Raw genomic sequence first — 21,320 nt, 5'->3', positions numbered from 1 at the left:
CAGACTAAAAAGATTTCTCTGATTGTGTAATTATGGCTTTATAAATTTCCTTTTATGTTTTGGTTTTGTTTCTTATATTTTTCTACTACAGACTTGTATTGTTAACATAAACAATTAAAGAATGCTTTTAAATAAAAAAGAATGTGCTTTTTATTATAAAACTGAAAATGATTCTTTTAAAAATTAAGACTCTTGTTAAATTCACTTACCAAGAGATTCTCTCCCGCCATTCCTCTATTGTTAAAAACCACACACCTAAAAATCAAGAAAGTAGTTTATTTATACACATGATCCTTGTTTAAAATATGCCACTGAAATCATCTTACTGACTTACAGCATAAAAGACTTTAAAAATCTGATCTACAGACACAATAATATCCAATAACATCATATAAATGCTCTAAAAACAATTTTAGTTTTTTAAATTCGACATGTGGGTTCAAATTAGAAAACTGAGGTGTAGCTGGGCATAGTAGGACAAGAAAAAAAAAAAGCAAAAGAAAACTGAGGAGGGTATGGTGGTGTATACTTGTAATCCCAGTATTTGGGAGGCTGAGACAGAAGGACCGCAGGTTCAAAAACAGTCTCAGCAACTTAGTGAGGCCCTTAGCAATCTAGTAAAGACTCTCTTTCCAAATTAAACAATAAAATTCGGCTGAGGGTGAAGATCAGAGGTAGAATGCTTCTGAGTTCAATCCCCAGTACCAAAAAAAAAAAAAAAAAATTAGAAAACTGTACGTTGAAGCCAGGCATGGTGACACACAATTGTAATCCCAGCATTCGGGAGGCGGAGATAGGAGGATCCTGGTTTGCAAAAGGCCTCAGCTACTTAGTGAGGCCCTTTGCAACTCAGTGAGACCCTGTTACAAAAAATAGAAAAATAGTGGTGACGCACACTTGTAATCCCCGCGCTTGGGAGGCTGAGACAGGAGGATCGCACAGGTTCAAAGCCAGTCTCAGATTCTTAGTGAGGCTCTCAGCAACTTAGTGAGACCCTGTTTCCAAATAAAATGTAAAAAAAAGGTCTGGGAGTATAGCCCGGAGGTAGAAAGACTCTGGGTTCCACCCCCAATACCACCAAAAAAAAAAAAAAAGAAAGACTAAGAAATAGGGCTGGGGTATAGCTCAGAGGTACAATGTCCCTGGGGTTCCATCCCCAGTATTGAGAGAAAAAAAAAAAACCCTCTATGTTGGATTGGTACTAATTTTTCTTACCAAACATGTAGAAAATTTACAACTTTTCATGCATATATATGGGCTTCTGATACATCATCATCATCATCATCATCATTATTATTATTATTATTATTATTCGTGGTACTGGGGATGAAACCCAGGGGGCATTCTACCTCCAAGCTATACCTCCTGTCCTATTTTTTATTCTTTATTTTGAAACAGGGTCTCACTAAATTGTAGCCCTATTTTATTTTTATTTATTTTTATTTATTTGGTGGTACTGGGATTGCTGCAAACCCTTCTACCTCTGGGCTACACTCCCAGACCTATTTTATATTTTTATTTGGAAACAGGGTCTCTTAAGCCAGGTCTCCAGGCTGGCTTTGAACCTGCGCAATCCTCCTGTCTCCGCCTCCCAAGTGCGGGGATTACAAGCATGTGCCAACATGCCCGGCTTTTATTTTTATTCTGAAACAGAGTCTTGCTAGGTTGATGAGAACCTTACTACTTGCTGGAACCTGTGACACTCAAACCTGTAATCCTCCTGTCTCAGCCTCCCACGTACTGGGAGTACAGGCATGCGCCACCAACCCAACCTCTTATCTTTTCTTTTTTCTTTTTCTTTTTCTTTTTTTTTTTTTTTTGAGGTACTGTGGATGGAACCCATGGATATTCTACCTCCAAGCTACACCCCTAGCCCTATTTTTATTCTTTATTTTGAAACAGGGTCTCACTAAGTTTAAGAGGTCCTCACTAAGTAGCTGAGGCTGTCCTCGAACATGCAATCCTCCAGTCTCAGCCTCCAAAGTACTGAGATTACAATGTGTGTCACCATGCCCGGCTGTCTTTTATCTTTTCTTGCTAAAAAGAATGTCAAGACAAGCTGGCGAGGTTGTACACACCTGCAATCCCGAGTACTTGGGAAGCTGACACAGGATTACAGGTTCGCAGCCAGCCTTAGCAACTTAATCAGACCCTCAGCAACTTAGAAGACCCTGTTTTAAAATAAAAAGATAAAATAGGGTTGGGGTGTAGCTTGGAGTAGAATGCCAAGTTCAAAGTGTAAATAAATAAAAATTTTAAAAGATGGCATGTCAAATACAAGTCGGCCACTTAGGTGCTTTACTTAAGCACCTAAGTCACACAGGAATGGGTGCTAAAAGCAACTGTGACCTTGAACTCTTAAGCCCCTCATGGTCCAGCTAAGAATCCTTCTTAGAGCACAGTCATGAAGTATGAACGCGGCTCCGGGAGCAGGATATCATCCTGTGCCTGCCACGGAGGGGCCGGAGCTGGTGAGGGAAAGGAAAACACAAAGCCGTCCATCCATCTGGGACTTCCTCCAACGGCACGCTGGGCCAGCTGCGCTCTCCCTCGGCACCTCTGACGGTGGGTCAGATCTCTGGCATCTCGGTGGAGGGGCTGCGGCGACCTCCATGTCTCATGCCTTTGCTCCTGACAACGTCCAACTGGCGGCCTTCACTGTCTACTTCTAGTCCCACTGGGGCCAAGGGGACAGCCATGTGATGCCCTGTGCCATCCTGGGACTCTGCTAGCAGTAAGACACGCTGGTGCAGTCTCTTGACCTTGGGTGTCTAGAGCCATGAAGAGGCTCTATGTACACAGCCTCTGGCATTTCATTCTCATGATGCGAAATGGACTAATATGCCAGAAAAGCAGGCGAGTCTCCTTTAAGAAGGTTAAACAAAAGGCGGAGAGTAGCCATGTGTAATGACACCCACCTATAATCCCAGCTACTTGGGAGGCTGAGGCAGGAGGATTGCAAGTTCCAGGCCAGCCTGGGTAATTTAGGAAGACCATGGCTCAAGGGTAAAAAAGGAGGAGGTGGGGGCTCAGGGTATAGCTGAGTGGTAGCATGCCTACCTAGCACGTGTGGGGCCCGGGGTCCAATCCCCATTATCTGGAGAGAAAAAAGGCAGATCGTTCCCTACAACGTAGGGTTCTTCATCGCTGGGCACTACAGATACTTGAGACCGAGTAATTCCTTGTAGTAGGTTTGAAGTAGGACCGTCCTGAGCATGACAGAATGCTCTGCATTCTACTGTTATAGACAGTGATTGACGTTATATCTGGACTTGATGAAAAGTCAAGTCTGGCCTCTGCCTGCCCCAGACAGAATAATCGAACTGTCTCGAGGGCTGGGGTGAAGTTCAAGGGTAAAGTGCCTGCATGCTGTGTCTGAGGCCCTTGGTTCAATCCCCAGTGCTGAAAAAGAAAAGCATAAAATCCTCCAGACATTGCCAGACGTTCTTAGGGCAAGACAACACCCTGGTTAAGAAGTACTGTTACAGCCGGGCATGGTGGCACACTTGTAATCCCCGTATTTGGGAGGCTGAGACAGGAGGATCGCGCAGGTTCGAAGCCAGCCTCAGCTACTTAGTGAGGCTCTCAGCAACTTAGTGAGACCCTGTTTCCAAATAAAATATAAAATAGGTCTTGGAATATAGCCCAGAGATAGAAGGCCGCTGAGTTCCATCCCAGTAAACACACACACACACACACACACACACACACACACACACACACACACACACTGTTACATAGCTGGTAAACACTTATAACACTTGTAAGGTTGAGATGGAAGGATTGCAGGTTCAAAGCCAGCCTCAGCAACTTAGGCTTTCAGTGTTTAGCAAGACCCTATTTACATATAAAAAATATGTAATAGGTTTGGGGGTAGAGGCCCAAACCTTCTGGAGGTAGAAGGCCCATGGGTCCTATCCCCAGTAGTTAAAAAAAGTACAGTTACTGTGAGTGGACCAGAGAGCCCTGAGTCTGCTGGGAGCCCCCTGAGCGTACAGTCTTTTCTACCACACATGGGAGCAGCCTCTGAGCTTGGGCACCGAAGACAAGAAATGAGAAAAACATGAGAACCCAGCACCTCGCTAGGCCTTATTTCCAAACCTGTGCAATAAAGGAATTTTGTAAGATTACCTAAATCTTTTTTAGTTCTGAAATTCCCCAAGTCTTTGAGTCTAAGAATAGAAGTAATGCCAGGCATGGTGATACACACTTGTAATCCCAGCATTGGGGAGGCTGAGACAGGAGGATCGCGGTTTGCGGACAGCCTCGGCTACTTAGTGAGACCCTTTGCAACTCAGTGAGACCCTATTTAAAAATAAAGAATAAAAAATAGGGCTGGTAGTGTAGCTGAAAGGTAGAATGCCCCTGGGTTCCACCCCCAGTATCACACACACACACACAAAAGAATAGAATAACAGTAATTAGTAACAGGTGGAGTGAGAGGAACATTCAGGAACCAACTATTCACACCACATTAATTTCAGAAATAATAACAACAAGCCGGGCGTGGTGGCGCACGCTTGTAATCCTCGCGCTTGGGAGGCAGAGACAAGAGGATCACACAGGTTCAAAGCCAGCCTCAGCAACTAAGTGAGACCCTGTTTCCAAATAAAATATAAAATAGGGTGGGGCGTGTAGCCCGGAGGTAGGAAGCTTCTAGGTTCCACCCGCAGTACCACCAAAAAAAAAAAAAAAAAAGAAAGAATAACAAAAGATAATGTTTATCACTTTTTACATATGATAGGTTATATTTGAAGCTTTCTTTCTTTACTTTTTTTCTGGTACTGGGGGTTGAACCCAGGAGCACTCCACCTCTGCCCTATATTCCTAGCTCTACTTTATTTTTATTTTTCTGAAACAAGCTCTCACTAAGTTGCTGAGGGACTTGCTGAGGCTGGCTACAAACCTCTGATCCTTGGAGTTACAGGTGTATGCCCCCACGCCCAGCTTCTAAGCAGTTTTAGATGAATAATGATTGATTCATTCAAAACTTCATTAAACAGAATATTTATTGAACTAAAGATGAGTGAGAACTACTGTAGAGAAAAAACTAGTTTGTGATGCTCCTGTCTCAGCCTCCCAAGTAACAAAGGATCCAGCACACATGTAACTGTGGTTCCAGAAGGAGAGGATGGGCAGGATAGGGAAAAGTATTTGAAGAAATATTTTCATTTTTATTTTTTGTTTTTATTTTTTGAAGATTTAAAGAAATTTATTAGAAAGATAGAAATACAGAAAATAGAAATACAGCTCCATACCAGACTGGCATGGAGGGGTGACTCAAATGAATATATGTTATGGTTTGGGAAACTGTCCCCAGGGATCTTTGTTAGACCCCTGGGAATAATTTCCCAAAAACTCCCCAAAGAAACAAAAAAACAGAAAAACAGAAAAAGAGGAAAAGATAGAAATACAGGAGATAGAAACACAGCCCCATGCCCAAATGGCATGGGGGGGGGGCTCGAAATGAATACACCAGGAGAAATAATATTTTTAAAAGTCATAATTGATGCCAGGTATGGTGGTATATGCTTGTATCCAAGTACTTGGGAGGTTGAGACAGGAGGCTCTCAGGTTTGTGACCAGCCTCAGCTACTTAGTGAGGCCCTGTTTCAAAATACAGAATAAAATAGGGCTGGGGGTATAGCTCGGGGATAGAATGCCCCTGGGTTCCATCTCCAGTACCATTAAATAAATAAATAGATAAACAAACACAAAAACTTAACATAAAAAATTCAGGTTCAAAAGTAAAATGGGTTAGGTAACAGAAGAATAATAAAAAAATCTAGAACAAAGATAATTAAAGGGTATATATAAATTCACCACATCAATAATTATATTAAATGTAAAACAACTAAAAATCCCAATTAAAAGGCAGAAATTGTCAGACTGGATAAAAAGTCAAAGCTGGGTATAGTGGTACAATTTAGCAAGACCCTCACCAACTCAGTGAAGCCTTGTTTTCAGATGAAAGTCAAAATGGCTGGGGATGTGGCTCAGAGGTAGAACGCCCCTGGGTTCAATCCCCAGAACCATGGAAAAAAAAAACCCAAGGCCCAAAGATACATGTGTGCACATGCACATACACTTTTAGTATAAAAGCAAAGGTAAGATGAACATAACCCGGCACGGTGGTGCATGCCTATAATCCTAGTACCAGAACATAACAAGTTATTTTTGTTTTTCCACTAAATTACCATGTGCCGCTGGCCTTACACCTGTGATCCTCCTGCTTCAGCCTCCCACGTTCTGGGATTACAGACATGCTCCATAGCTGGATTCATATTTGTTTTAACATTTTTCTATCAGTATAACAAAATCATTTAAGATGTAAACAATATGAATAACATTATCAACTATTTTTAACCTAGTTCACACTTATGTAACACTACCACTAGCAACAAGAGAACACATTTTTTTTTTCTAAGAAATGATAATTCTTGAACATTTCCAACCTTCCTAAGTCATAAAAGTAGGAAAAGGAGGAATGGGGGCGTGGCTCAGAGGTGGCACGCACGCTTAGCAGGCACGGAGCCCTGGGGTTGATGTCCAGAACAGGCCCCCCAAAGAGAGCAGCAGAATGAATTGCCACCGTTCATACACCTTTCTCTAGAACAGGAAGCTTCAGATATCAAGCACAGTGGTGGAGGAGTGTCAGAGCCAGCCGGCAAAAGGACAGGTTCTGAAGAGAGGCGTGAGGATGAAGAATTCAACTCTAAGAATTTGATTCGCAGAATATTTAATTCTAAGGTGGGGGACCACTAGCCTACTAGCTCTACTGGCCGACCCATGCTCCTGGGTCAATATCTCTACTGGTCAACGACTACTCTATTGGGCCGACAATGGGTTTATTTTTCTAGAGGTATTTATACAGTTACAGATTAATCAACATCCTCGTGCTACCACCACCAGAATACAATACAGACCAATCCAAAGCACAAACGTTACAGGTAGGTTAATCAGTACCCTCGTGCCATCACCACGATCTTCTCCCAGACCTTTTGCTTTGAACATCACTACCTGGTCTTCTCTCAGACCTTTTACTTTGAACTTTCCATAACCCCAAACCTTGTTGACTCTGGGCGAAGGACAGTCAACTGAGTCAGAAATATTCTTTTAGGGAAAAACCTTAATGGCTTCCCACAGAGGAGTGTACTGTATGAGTGTCTGTGTGGCATGCCCGCGTGAGGATGACACGGGCACGGAGAACAGCAACTGCCAATTCATAATTCAGGAAACTCATCATCTGTGGTTTCAACTCTCGCCCTATAAATCTATTCCGTAAGTAAGAGACACAACTCTTTGCCTGTCAAGTCTTGAATGTCCTGATACAACTGAGTCCAGATGACACTGCAGTCATACATTATCCAGGTAGGCAACAATCATGGGATTTGAGGAGCTGGTTATTCCCAAGCTAAGAGTTGAAGCAGACAGTCAAGGTGTAAAATGGTAAGTCAAGAAGGTTTCAAGAACTATTAACATTTAACTTTTTTTCTTCTGCAATACTGGGGATTAAACCCAAGGGCATTCTACCTCCAATCTACATCACCAGCCCTATTTTTAATTTTTGAAACAGGGTCTCAATAAATTGTGGAGGGCCTCACTAAGTAGCTGAGGCTAGCCACAAACCATGAACCTCTTGTCTCAAACTCCCAAGTAGTGGGATTACAAGAGTGTGCCACCATGCTCAGCTAACAAATTTTTTTTTTGGTAGTGAGACTTGAATTCAGAGGCCTTCTACCTCCAAGCTATACCCTCAGCCCTATCTTTTACTTTGAAACAAAGTCTCACCAAGTTGCTGAGGGTCTTGATAAATTGCTGAGACTAGCCTTGAACCCGTGATCCTCCAGAGTACCTGGATAACAGGCATTGCAACTGAGCCTGGTGAAAACTAGTAACATTTTATAAAGCCTAACAGAAGCAGAGCGGGGTACATGTTTGTAATCCCAGCATTCGGGAGGCTGAGACTGAAGGATTGCGTTTCACGGACAAGCCTTAGCTACTTGTGGACAAGCCTCAGCTACTGAGTGAGGCCCTTTGCAACTTAGTGAGATCCTGTCTCAAAATAAACAATAAAAAATAGGGCAGGGGGTGTAGCTCAGAGGTCAAATGCCTCTGGGTTACATCCCCAGCCCCCCCCCCCCCAACACACACACAAAGAATAAAAAAATAGGGCAGGGGTATAGCTCAGAGGTCAAATGCCTCTGGGTTACATCCCCAGACCCACACACACAAAAAAAAAGAATTAAAAAAAATAGGGCAGAGGGTATAGCTTGGAGGTCGAATGCCCCTGGGTTCCACCCCCAGACCCGCAAAAATAAATAAATAAAAATAAAAATAAAAGGCCTAACATAAATTATATATACATCTGTAGCAAGCCTATACAGATGATTTTTTTTTTTTTTTTTTTTTTTTTTGCAGGTCTGGGGATGGAACCCAGGGGCATTTGATCTCTGAGCTACACCCCTGCCCTTTTTTTTTTATTCTTTATTTTGAAACCAGGTCTCACTGAGTTGCAAAGGGCCTCACTAAGTAGCTGAGGCTGTCCGCAAACCGCGATCCTCCAGTCTCAGCCTCCTGAATGCTGGGATTACAAGCGTGCCCACCACACCCAGCTTTTTATAGATGAATATTAACCTTGTCATATACTAGTTAATTTTGGTCAAATTACTAACACTGTGGTTCTGTCTTTGGGTTGGTAAAATAGGGCTCATGTGTCTTGAAAGTAGACACATATTAAATAAGATAGTTTATGTGTATTGCCTAGTAGGGGACCTAGTACATAACAGGCAACTAAACAAAATAAAAATTTCAATTAATTTGTGGGGGGGTACTAGGGGTGGAACGCAGGGGCATTCTACCTCCGAGCTAAACCTCCAGCTCCATATTATTTATTTAATTATTTATTTTTAATTTTTTCAGCACTGGGGTCTTTTTTCTTTTTCTTTTCTTTCTTCTTTTTTTTTTTTGGTGGTACTGAGGTTCCTGGAAACACTTCTACCTCTGGGCTACACTCCTAGACCTATTTTTTATATTATTTTTATTTGGAAACAGGGTCTTTTAAGCCAGTGAGGCTGGCTTCCAACATGCGCAATCCTCCTGTCTCTGCCTCCCAAGCACAGGGATTACAAGCTTGCGCCACCATGCTCACTGGGGTCTTTGACAATAAAAACTTGCAACATTTTGCAATGCAGTAGTCATGCCTTACTTGAAAGGCTGAGAAATACAATGTTAGGCTATTTTGTCACTGTGCAAACATCACAGAGTTAATGTACATAAACTTAGATGCTACTGCCTACTACATACCTAAGGCTGTATGGTATAGCTACCATCATGCATACACTGTGTCTTTTTTTGGGAGGATGGAAACCAGGGGCATTCTACCTTGGAGCTATACTCCCAGACTTACTTTTTTTTTATTATTATTTTGAAACAAGGAAGGTCTCACAAAATTGTGGAGGACCTCACAAGTCCTGTGGCCAATAACCTGAGATCCTCCTGTCTCAGCTTCCCAAGTACTGGGATTATAAAATCACCATTCCCAGATTTTTCAATAAACTTTTTAATTGACATACAATAATTACATATATTAAGGGGTACAGTGTGATCATTTTTAACATAAATGTATAATATGTAATCATTAAATCAGGGTAATTATCATTTCTATCTCCTTAAACATCTATTTTTTGTGTGTGTGTTAGGAATCTTGTGTGTGTGCGTGGTACTAAAGATGGAATCCAGGGGCATTCTACCTTCAAGCTATACCCTCAGCCCTTTTTTTCCCCTCTATTTTGAAACAAGTCTCACTAAATTGTGAAAGGCCTCACTAAGTAGCTCCTGTCTCAGCCTCCCAAGTACTGGGATTATAAACATGATAAACCATGTCCAGCATTAATGAATCTTTGAATTTCTCTTTTCTAGTTCTTTATAAAATATATAATAATTGCAAACTACAGTTACTATTAAAACTTACTTTTCCTAGTTGGGCATGGTAGCACATGTTTGTAATTCTAGTACTTGGGAGGCTGAGACAGGAGGATCACGGTTAGCAGCCAGCCAGAGCTACTTAGTGAGGCCCTACCCAACTTAGTGAGACCCTGTTTCCAAATAAAGAACAAAAAATAGGGCTGGGGTGTAGCTCAGAGGTAGAATGCCCCAGGGTTTAATACCCAGGACCAAAAACCAAAACAACAACAACAAAAACCCACTTAATTTTCCTACGTAACTGTCTTTTGGTACCTATTATCCAACTTCCCTCCTCTGGTTTCTCTTCCCCCAAAAGCTAAATTTAACTGCAACAAACCAAAGTAGAAATTCTAGTTATTCTTGTTGAAACAAGAACAGTAAGTTATTATTTACTGAATACAGTTTATTATTTTTTATTATTTATTTTTATTTTTATTTTTTATTTTTTGGTGGTACTGGGGTTCCTGGAAACCCTTCTATCTCTGGGCTACACTCCCATACGTATTTTTTATACTTTTTATTTGGAAACAGGGTCTCTTAAGCCAGTGCAGCTGGCTTCCATCCTCCCGTCTCTGCCTCCCACGCACGGGGATTACAAGCGTGCGCCACCATGCCCGGCACTACAGTTTATTTTTCAAGCATAATATTTCAAAATCAGTGGCTATGAGAAAACAGAGTCAAAGGTATCCTTAACGTATGGAAGATAAAATCCGTACAAATCCTTATGCATGAATAGTATCAAGAGTTCTCTTAAACCAGTCATGATGGCAAATGCCTGTAATCCCAGTACTTGGGAGGCTGAGACAGAAGATTGCAGGTTGATGGCCAGTCTCAGAAAGCTAGGGAGGCCCTCCAAAGCTTAATGAGACCCTGCTTCAAAAATAAAATAAAATAACATGAAATAGGGCTGAGGGATGTAGCTCAGAGGTAGAATGTAGAATGTCCCTAGGTTCAATTCCCAATACGTACCCCCCCCAAAAAAAAAAATCGGAGTTTTAGCTGGGCTTAGTAGCACAATCCTATAATCCTAGTGAGAGAAGGATCTTAAGCTTCAATTTGGAGATCTTGTCTCAAAATAAAAAGGTGCCGAGCATGGTGGTACGTGCCTATAATCCCAGTATTTAGGTTGAGACAGGAGGATTGCAGGTCTGAAGCCAGCCTCAGCAACTCAGTGAAGCCCACACGCTCCGCATCGCTCAGCTGCTTTCTGACATTCTCATGTTTTATCTTAACTCATGAATTCTAGTCCATGTCTGATTATTTTTTTATGTGTGTGGCACTGGGGATGGAACCCTAGGGGCCTTCTAACTCTAGGCTACATCTCCAGACCTATTTTATTCCTTATTTGGAAAAGCATCTCCCTAAGTTGCTGAGGCTAACCTAGAACCTGCGATCTTCCTGTCTCAGCCTCCCAAGTACCAGGATTACAGCTATGTGCTATATATAATGCACAGCTGCCAATACTTTGGAAATGTTCTTTATGGACTAGGTGCCAACTGATGTTCTTTATGTTCTATATGTAACCCTAACGTTCCTAGGAGGTATGAGGTATCATTACGGATGAGAAAACAGGTGCAGAGATAAAACGATCTGTCCCTGGATACACACGTGGTATGTGATGGAGCTGGGGCCTGACCCCGGCAGAGACTCAGGAGTCCACTGAAGGCTTCCCTGGTGGCCCGGTGCTATCTAAGCTAGTAACATTTCAGTCTCTTTTCCCCAGGAAGATGGGAGTTCTGCACACCGAGAACCCTTCTGGGCATACCAACTCTGATAAACGACTCTAACGACTCTCTCATTTCTCTCCTTCCTTCATCCAGCTTATCGGCTGTGTGCCCGTCCCTGCTTCGCCCCAGGCCGTCTCGGTCCCTACACACTGGCTCGCAAACCGAGCTTCCCCTCGTGTTCTCCTTGCCCTTCCAGGTCTGTGGCACGGCCGACCTACGCTGTTCCTCCACAGAATGTCCCTTTTGGTTCTGATATTCCAGAATCCTGCCAACAACTGGACCACTCGGTGGCAGAGCGGTTACTTGTCTCCCCATCTCTCCATCCTCCCCTCCTTCCTCAATGACAATTTTGCACAGGTGCCCACGATAAAGATTTAATTTTCAACCTTCTTTTGTGGTAACAGGTTGGTATAAGCAAAGTAGTGTGCATCCCAGACGTGGTGGCACATGCTTGTAAACCCAGTCCTTGGGAGGCTGAGACAAGAGGATCACAGATTCAAAGACAGCCTCAGCAAGTAGTGAGACTCTCCGCAACCTATCGAGACCCTGTTTCCAAATAAGAAATAAAATCAGGCTTGGAGGGTGTAGCTCAAAGGAAGAATGCATCTGGGTTCAATCCCCAGCATTAAAAAGAAAAAGTAGAGTGCACGTTGCTGCTCATCCTGTGTGTGGTGCTTGCTGCAGCTTGACCCCAGCGTCACATATGCCAGGCAAGCACTCTACCACTGAGCCACACAACCCCGGCCCCTTGGGCATGCACAGGACAATCAGACATCTTTTTTGGGGGATACTGGGAATTGAAACTAGGGGCATTTCACCTCTGAGCTACAACCCCCAGCCCTATTTTACTTTTTTATTTTGAAACGCTGTTATTGAGAGCCTCGCTAAGCTGTACTCAAACCTGCAATCCTCCTGTCTCAGCCTCCCAAGTACTGGAATTCCAGGTGTATGCCACTATGCCCAGTGTAATGGTGCATTTTCTTAAACTAACGCTCTCTCTCTCTCTCTCTCTCTCTCTCTCTCTCTCTCTCTCTCTCTCTCTCCCTCTCTCTCTCTCTCTCTCTCTCTCTCTCTCTCTCTCTCTCTCTTTGGTGGTACAGGGGATGGAACCCAGAAACATTCTACCTCTGAGCTACACCCCCTGTCCTATTTTTTTTCCTTTATTTTGAAACAGGGTCTCACTGAGTTGCAAAGGGCCTCACTAAGTAGCTGAGGCTGTCTGGGAACCATGATCCTCCTGTCTCAGCGTCCCAAATGCTGGGATTAAAAGCGTGCGCCACCACGCCTGGCTTTAAAATCTCTTTTTAACACCTAGAATGCAACTGTAATAGTTAAGCTGAAGCACCCACGGGTTCTGAATCATCCTGATAAAGGAGCCTGGGGGTTCTTGGCACTACAGAGCACCAGAAAAGCCATGGCCCGCCCCCATGGGTTTCTTCACTAGAGATCTGTACAGGTGTATCTTGGTTAAGCCACTGTTATTTTTAGTTTTCTGCCCCTCGTGACTGATCCTGGTCCTCTGATGCATACTTTCCTATTTCTGCTGACTCTGTCGCTTCAGCTAGACCAAACGCTCCTTGGGAATATAGGTTCTGATACTGCACTTTACAGTACCAAAATACTTAATGACTAACCTAGATTTCGTGAATGTATTATTATGTAATTCTGGTTGGGTCACTCGTCTTAATATTAGTTGGGGGTGGAACATGTGGTAAACGAGTAAAAAGGTCAAGGTAAAGGATCATTCAGATGTTGTCACTTTTTCTCCTTGTTTTTTTTAGTGTTGAAAATTAATTCAAAGAGTGGGAGAAAGAAGCCGGGCGTGGTGGCACACGCTTGTAATCCCCGAGCTTGGGAGGGTGAGACAGGAGGATCCAAGCCAGCTCAGCTACTTAGTGAGGCTCTCAGCAACTTAGTGAGACCCTGTTTCCAAATAAAATATAAAATGGGGCTGGGAGTGTAGCCTGGAGGTAGAAGGCCCCTGGGTTTCATCCCCAGTACCACCAAAAATAAATAAATAAAAGTAAAGTAAAAAGATAAAGAAATAGGGCTGGAGGTGTAGCTTGGAGGTAGAAAGCCCCCGGGCCCCATCCCCAGTATCACCAAAAAAGAGTGGGAGAAAGATTTAAGAAAACAATATTAGCCGGGCGTGGTGGCGCACGTTTGTAATCCCAGCATTCGGGAGGCTGAGACTGGAGGATTGCAGTTCGCAGACAGCCTCAGCTATTTAGTGAGGTCCTTTGCAACTCAGTGAGACCCGGTTTCAGAATAAAGAATAAAAAATAGGGCAGGGGGTGTAGCTTGGAGGTCGAATGCCCCTGGGTTCCATCCCCAAACCCGCAAAAAAAAAAAAAAAAAAAAAACGAAAACATTATTATTCAGATACATAAAATACTATCTATGAGGTTTTGTTACTGAATGGGACTTGCTTTTTTTGTACTAAAGGTTGAACCCAGAGGCACTGTACCTCTGAGCTACACACCCAGCTCTATTTTATTTTGAAAGGTTTTGCTAAGTTGCTGAGGCTGGCCTTGAACCTGTAATCCTCCTGTTTTAGCCTCTCAAATACTGGGATTACAGTGTGTGCCACCATGGCTTTCTTTCTTTCTTTCTTTTTTTTTTTTTTTAGGCAGGGTCTCCCTAACTATGTTGCCCAGGCTGGCTTCAAACTTCTGGATTCACACAATCCTCCTAACCCTTCCCAAGTACAGGATGGATTACAGGCACATATTATCACAACTGTCTTGAAATCCTAAAGACAAGATTTTAAACAACTTTATCAACCATACAGGCAGAAATTATTAGAGGAAAATATGTTCTTTCCTGTCCGAGAGGATGTAAACATACTCCTGGCCTTCCTTACCTCACTCAGTCTCCAAGAAGTGGACAACTACATGACTGGTAAAATCTGGAGAATTTATCTGGTTCAGCAATTTTATCCTCTTAAGCAGGTCTATGCAGGAGCAAACATTCTGTAATCCCACGGTGAACAAGTTCAATTCAGGTAGCCAAACATTCCCCATTTCATTTCTGCTCAACTTTGGCTTACTTAGGAACGCCCTTACTTATAATTATCTTATATGATCTTTAGCTCACACGAACCTTCACCTTACATGAACTTTAGCCTACTTTGTGTGCCATCAATCATTAATTCTGAATTAGTGACCTTAATAGAAACATATTTTGGTTTTGTTATTTGTTTAAATATACTTTCACTGGTGCATTGTGGTGTCACATCGTAATGTGGAGTGATGGGGACAAACTCGGATCCAGCACTTTGTTTTTGTTAGTTCTTAGGCACAAGCAAAGAACTGTTTATAGTCAACGATAAATCTTTATGTTTCATTTGTCTATATGTTAGTATAGACAAATAGTAGTCAGGTTCTCTGTAATGTCTAAATCAACTCTCACCAGTAAACCATTAACCGTTCCCTGGGTGACCTGACGGAATTCATGACCCTCTCTAAATAATGGATTTTTTTGGTGGGGGCACTGGGGATTGAATCCAGGGGCATTGTACCTCTGAGCTATACCTTCCACCCTATTTTGTTATTTATTTATTTATTTATTTATTTATTTATTTAGTGGTTAAAAATAAATAGGAGCGGGGCATGGTGGTGCATGCTTGTAATCCCAGTACTTGAGAGGCTGAGACAGAAGGATCACAGGTTCATGGCCAGCCTCAGCTACAGTGAGCTCCGCCACAGCTTAGTGAGACCTGTTTCAAAAAAAACAGGGCTGGGGGTGTAGCTCTATGGTAGAATGCCCTTGGTTCGACCCATAGTACAGCAAAAATAAATAAGTAAATAAATAAATAAATAAATAAATAAATGAATAAATAGGGATAGCCTAAAGGCTTATTGATGATACTTACTCATCCACTCTGCTTCCTACAAATCCAGTCTGACTCAGTGTTAGAACCTTAAAACCCAGATGGGCTGGGTCTTCAAGCAGCTCACAACGACCTTGCCCAACCTTCCCTTCTCACACACTCCTCGAGGAAGAGAAACATCTTACAACGTTTACTTACTGACTTATTTACTTTTTATTGTACTGAGGATTGAACTCGGGGTGTTCTATCACCACTAAACTACAATCTCCATTTTTTTTTTTCGGGTCTGGGGATGGAACCTGGGCGCATTCAACCTCTGAACTACACCCCCTGCCCTATTTTTTATTCTTTTTCATTTGAAACAGGGTCTAAGTTGCGGAGGGCCTCACTAAGTAGCTGAGGCTGTCCGCGAACTGTAATCCTCCAGTCTCAGCCTCCCGAATGCTGGGATTATAAGTGTGTGCCACCATGCCTGGCTAACCTCCATCATTTTTAAACAGAGTCTCACTAAATTTCACAGAGAGGCCTGTGACCTCTCTTTATCAACCTCCTAAGTACTGAAATTATAGGCATATGCTGCCGTGTCTGGCTTCACAACTCTATTATTTTTTTTTTTTTTAGCAGTACTAGGGATTGAACCCAGGGGCATTCTACCACTGAGCTATACCCCCAGCCCTATTTTTTAATCTTTATTTTGAAATAGGGTCCCACTAAGTTGCAGAGGGCCTTACTAAGTAGCGGAGACTGGCTGTGAACCCGGATCCTCCTGTCTCAGTCTCCCAAGTACTGAGATTATAAGCATGCGCCACCACGCCCGGCTGCTTTACAACTCCTTATATCTCCTCGCAGTACCCCGCACAAAGCCCTCCCTGTATCATACATCTTCAAGAAAATTTCTGAATAAAAACCAAACAAATTCTGAAACAAGAGAAGAGAGACAATTTAACCTGTAGGGAATTTATTTATTTATTTCCGGTATTGGAAATTGAACCCAGGGGCAGTCTCCTCATGGGCTATCTCTTCAGCCCCCCCCTTTTTTTTTGATGGCACTGGGGGTGGAACCCAGAAGCTTTCTACCTCCGGACTATACCCCCAGACCTAGTTCACATTTTATTTGGAAACAGGGTCTCACTAAGTTGCTGAGAGCCTCACTAAGTAGCTGAGGCTGGCTTCGAACCTGTGCGATCCTCCTGTCTCAGCCTCCCAAGCGCGGGGATTACAAGCGTGTGCCACCACACCCGGCTTTCTTCAGCCCCTTTTTATTTTTTATTTTGAAATATAACTTGCTGAAGCTGACCTCAAACCTGTGATTCTCCTGTCTCAGCCTCCAAAGGCATGCCCCACTGTGGCGTTCCCTATGGCTACCCATAGGAAATCTAGAACCTTCCAATTGCTTTGAAGCATATAGTAAGGAGAGCCCTGGGAATACAATCTGGTAACTTTTACAAGTGATGAACAAAAGCTATGCATAATGGTAACACCAGGGTTTATGAGACTTAGTCTTTGAGCTTAAAGTACTTTGTTTTGCTTTTGTGGCGCTAGGGATTGAATCCAGGGACCTATCACTGAGCTACAGCCTCTGACTTGTGTGTGTGTGTGTGTGTGTGTGTGTGTGTGTGTGTGTGTGTGTGTGTGTGACTAGAGACTCAACCCACAGGCATTTTTCCTCTGAGCTATACCTCCATTCTTTTTTATATTTTGTTTTGAAACAGGGTCTAATGTGGTTAATGAGAATTTCACTACTTTGTTGAGGCTGTCCTCAAACCTGCAATACTCCTGGTCTCAGCCTCCCAAATACTAGGATTACTGGTATCGGCCACCAAGTCCAGCCTTACTTTGACTTTTTAATGTTTTGAGATAAACAAGTTGCCTAGCCTGGCCTTGAACTTGTGATCCTCCTCCCTCAGCCTTCCAAATAGCTGCAATTATAGGTGTGTGCACCATGGTACCCAGCTTAATTTTTTTTTTGGTGGTACTGGGGGTGGAACCCAGAGGCTTTCTACTTCTGGGCTATACTCCCAGACCCATTTTATATTTTATTTGGAAACAGGGTCTCACTAAGTTGCTGAGAGCCTCACTAAGTAGCTGAGGCTGGCTTCAAACCTGCGCAATCCTCCTGTCTCAGCCTCCCAAGAGCAGGGATTACAAGCATGTGCCACCAAGCCCGGCTTCAGCTTAATTATTTTTAAAAGCAGTGTTTAAGTCTTAGAAAATAGTTTAGGCAAATCTAGAATCAACAAGTGTGTGTGTGTGTGTGTGTGTGTGTGTGAGAGAGAGAGAGAGAGAGAGAGAGAGAGAGAGAGAGAGAGAGAGGGAGAGAGAGAGAGGGGAGAGGGAGAGAGAGAGATAAATAGATACATGGGATTTATCCCAGGGCATTCTACCTCAGAGCTTCACCCTCTAACCCTATTTTGTTCTTTATTTTGAAACAAGGTCTCACTAAGTTGCTGAGTCTGGCTGTGAACCTGCTATCCCCCTGTCTCAGCCTCCCAATTACTGGGATTACAAGTATGCACCACCATGCAGCAATTTTAACTATGTGCAAAAGGCACTTTAGAAAAAGAAAAAAAAGAAGAAGAAAAAAGAAAACAAGCCTCAGATCTAATTGGATTATGCTTAAACATGAAATAATGATGATAATGATGAATTCTTGGTACTGTTAGGCAAATTTCTGGAACATCATACACACACACACACACACACACACATTTATAGAAAGACTGATGTACAAAAGATAGTACCTTACCTTTCACAATGACTGCTTTAAGATTCTAGAGCTAAACATGAAACTTAAAGATGCTAAGTCACTTGCAAAAAATTAAATTGTACTCGGTGACCAAGTCAAAATGCCATGGCATCGACTGGCCATCAGCCATGGGCACCTGCAAACTCAGGTGGACAAAGGGGGCACAGAGCAGCTCTGGAAAAATAAGCATGGCCTACCAATGATTCTGAGTACTTTTTTACACTTGGGATCTGAGCCAGGGAGACAAGATTAGCGAATCCAAGGCACAAATACAGAGTGTGACAGGAGAACCACGTTGTACTCTCAGGACAGGAGCTGCTGCTCTCCCTCCAGCAGGGCCTACTGCTTCTCAGAGCTAGTGGCAGCAACAGTGCTGTCAATTTTCAGATGATTCTAATTTCATTCTTCTTCTTCTTCTTCTTCTTCTTCTTCTTTTTTTTTTTTTTTTTTTTTTGGCAGTACTGCAGATTGAACCCAGGGGCATTCTACCTGCAAGCTACATTCCCAAGCTCTATTTTTTATTATTATTATTATTATTATTATTATTATTATTATTATTATTTTGAAACAGGGTCTCACTAAGTTGCAGAGGACCCCACTACATAGCTGAGGCTGGCCTTGAACCTGTGATCCTCCTGGCTCAGTCTCCCAAGTCCTGAGATCACAAACATTTGCCACCACGCCTGGCTAATTTTATTCTTTCAGTCAATCTAAGTTTGCTGAGTGCCTACTACACTAGTGTCATATCTTGTGATATAATTCAGTTATGTACCTTCCTAGGGGGAAAAAGGGAAAAAAGAGAAGCAGCAAAGAAAAATAATAATTTAGGGGATTACTTAATCCATACAAGAAATACTACATATCTCTGAAACATACACATAGATATACTTGTATTTTACTCAGAATGAATTAATGAAACATGGAAAAGATCTTTCACTGGTACCTGTATCCCAGTTCTTCACTGAGATGGATCATATGCAGGATATATGATTCCTTGCTTGTTCCGGTGAGACCAGGCAACAGTAAGATGGTAGGTCTGGCGCCATCGGCATATATTGTACTATGATCATTATCAAACCAGTCCAGAAAAAGTTGTCCTCCATCTGCCGTTTTAATAACTTCACTGAAAGGAACAGTTCAAAAGACATTGCTCATTAAACATTTCAAGTTCTGTCTAACTGTAGGGTCTTAATTCTATGAACATATGACAGTTGGTTATCTCAGAATTTTAGCAGTCACACATACACCTGTATATAATTTTCTGATATGACAAAGATTGGTACTGAGACATATTTCCAACAATCAGAGTATAAGACAGTATATAAAGATGAACTCTGAAGCACTTCAAATATTTATCTTAATCATTTCCTCATTCGTCTAAAATATCTAGCATTTAACCCCTATTTTACTGAGGTCACTCACATAACGGAATTATACCTAAGAAAAGCAGATCTGATCACTGCTCTGGCTCTTTTATAAAGCAGTCTTCCGGCGAAGTCTATTACAAAATTTGCTTCTTAAATAATTTAAAGTACCTCTCGGATCGTATCTATGAACGTAAGAGAATTTTCCCAAATAGTGCAAATTTCAGACCACAAAAGGAACTCCAGGACTAGATGACTCAGGGAAATTAACAGTAGGCACCATTTAAGTCTCCTGGTTACTGATACATACAGTCGGGATCATATCTTTGACGGCTCAAGGACACTACCAGGAGAACCCACTGTTGTGAATATGAAGGCTTTTCACGAGGAGTCCAGCTCACACACCTGAAAATGAGTGGCAGCGTGGCAAGCCCACCAGCACCTGCAGCATATCATCAGCGGGTCTAGGTCCCCAGGGACAGAGAGGCATGGCAAACCCGAACAGAGTAACCCTCAGCCAATTCTCTCATCCTAGAAATAAACCGCCCAGTTACATGAGGGCACGGGGGTTGAAAATTTAAAAAGCAGGAAAGGGATGGAGATTTTCCTACAGCTGGAGACAGAGTGGGGGACGACTCTTCCGTTTTCCTTCCTTCTTTCTGTTTTATATACCAAATAAGAGGTTCCCCTAACCATGCACTCGGAAAATGCAAAAACAAACAAAACACCCAAACCATGATCTTGAAGAAAATATTGAAAATGGACCTTCACTTACTTCCTGTATTGCACGGGCGGCTTGGAAGTGATGAAAGGTCTCAGCAGCGTCTGCCCTCGACTCTCCCAGCACCAGACAGTCGGGTAGTAGGTTTCGGTCACCACGGGGCAGTGGTCCTGGAGAAAGCGGCTGAAACTCTCGCCTCCCGTCACTAACTGGGGTTTCTGAATGGAAAGACACCGCATCGGTGAAGGGATCCGGGACTCCGCCAAGTTCCTGCCAACTGGAAACCAGAAACCCGCATAGACTCGCCCCCCTCACGGCGCGGTCCTGCGATGACATCTCCTGGAAGGCCAAGCCCAGCACCCGCAATCACACGTCTTCAAAGGCCGGCTTATCGGATCCCTGGGGGCAGGCCAGGTGGAGATGGGGAGTCCTTCCCCTACGCAGCGCCGGCGGCCGGGGCGGGGGTCGGCAGCCGCCGCAGGACCCCGGCAGCCGGCCGGGGCAGGCGGGCCGTGCGCGCGCCGGAGGACCCCGGGCGGCAGCCGCACGCTGGCCCGACCGCCACCCTCGGCGCCCCGCTCACCTTGGCAATGCTGCTCAGGTAGTAGCAGGCGTACGCGACGCTGAAGCCCAGGATCAGGGACAAGCCCACTCCGGAGCGGACTTGGTGCTCCAGGTAGAGGGAGAGCTCCCGGGAGAGCATCCGCAGGTCCATGGCCGGCGCCGCACCGCCCGGAGACGCGGCGCGCCGCTCCTGCGGGGACAGCTCCGGCCGAGGCGGGCGCCGCGCCGCCCTCCACTCGAGCGTCTCCTGCCGGGCGGGCGCAGGCGGCTTCCGCCAACGGGCGCGGCCCAGCGGCCCGGGAGGCGTGGCCGCCCAGGCCCCGCCCACAGCGCCGCCCGCCCCGCCCCTCTCCCGCCCGCCCCGCTCCTCCGCCGGCCTCGCCACGCCCCTCCGCCGGCC

The 21,320-nt window shown here is 43.8% G+C and overlaps 1 protein-coding gene across 1 annotated transcript in view; it reads right to left on the bottom strand.

Moving 5' to 3' along the window:
- ABHD3 (abhydrolase domain containing 3, phospholipase) overlaps positions 1-21,071 on the bottom strand; it is a gene marked incomplete at both ends in the record, with an annotated part of 52,425 nt that extends 31,354 nt beyond the window's left edge. Inside the window, 4 exons of the mRNA XM_080714715.1 lie at positions 210-255; positions 19,215-19,394; positions 20,411-20,574; positions 20,940-21,071. Coding sequence (XP_080570841.1) covers positions 210-255; positions 19,215-19,394; positions 20,411-20,574; positions 20,940-21,071 — 522 coding nt within the window. The remainder of the gene's footprint in view (positions 1-209; positions 256-19,214; positions 19,395-20,410; positions 20,575-20,939) is intronic.
- Between the last annotated feature and the right edge of the window lie 249 nt (positions 21,072-21,320).

The sequence above is a fragment of the Muscardinus avellanarius genome (assembly GCF_963383645.1).
Source record: "Muscardinus avellanarius genome assembly, chromosome: 17".
Taxonomy (NCBI): domain Eukaryota; kingdom Metazoa; phylum Chordata; class Mammalia; order Rodentia; family Gliridae; genus Muscardinus; species Muscardinus avellanarius.
Note: the sequence above shows the minus strand (reverse complement) of the source record. Positions and strands in the feature narration are given on the sequence as shown.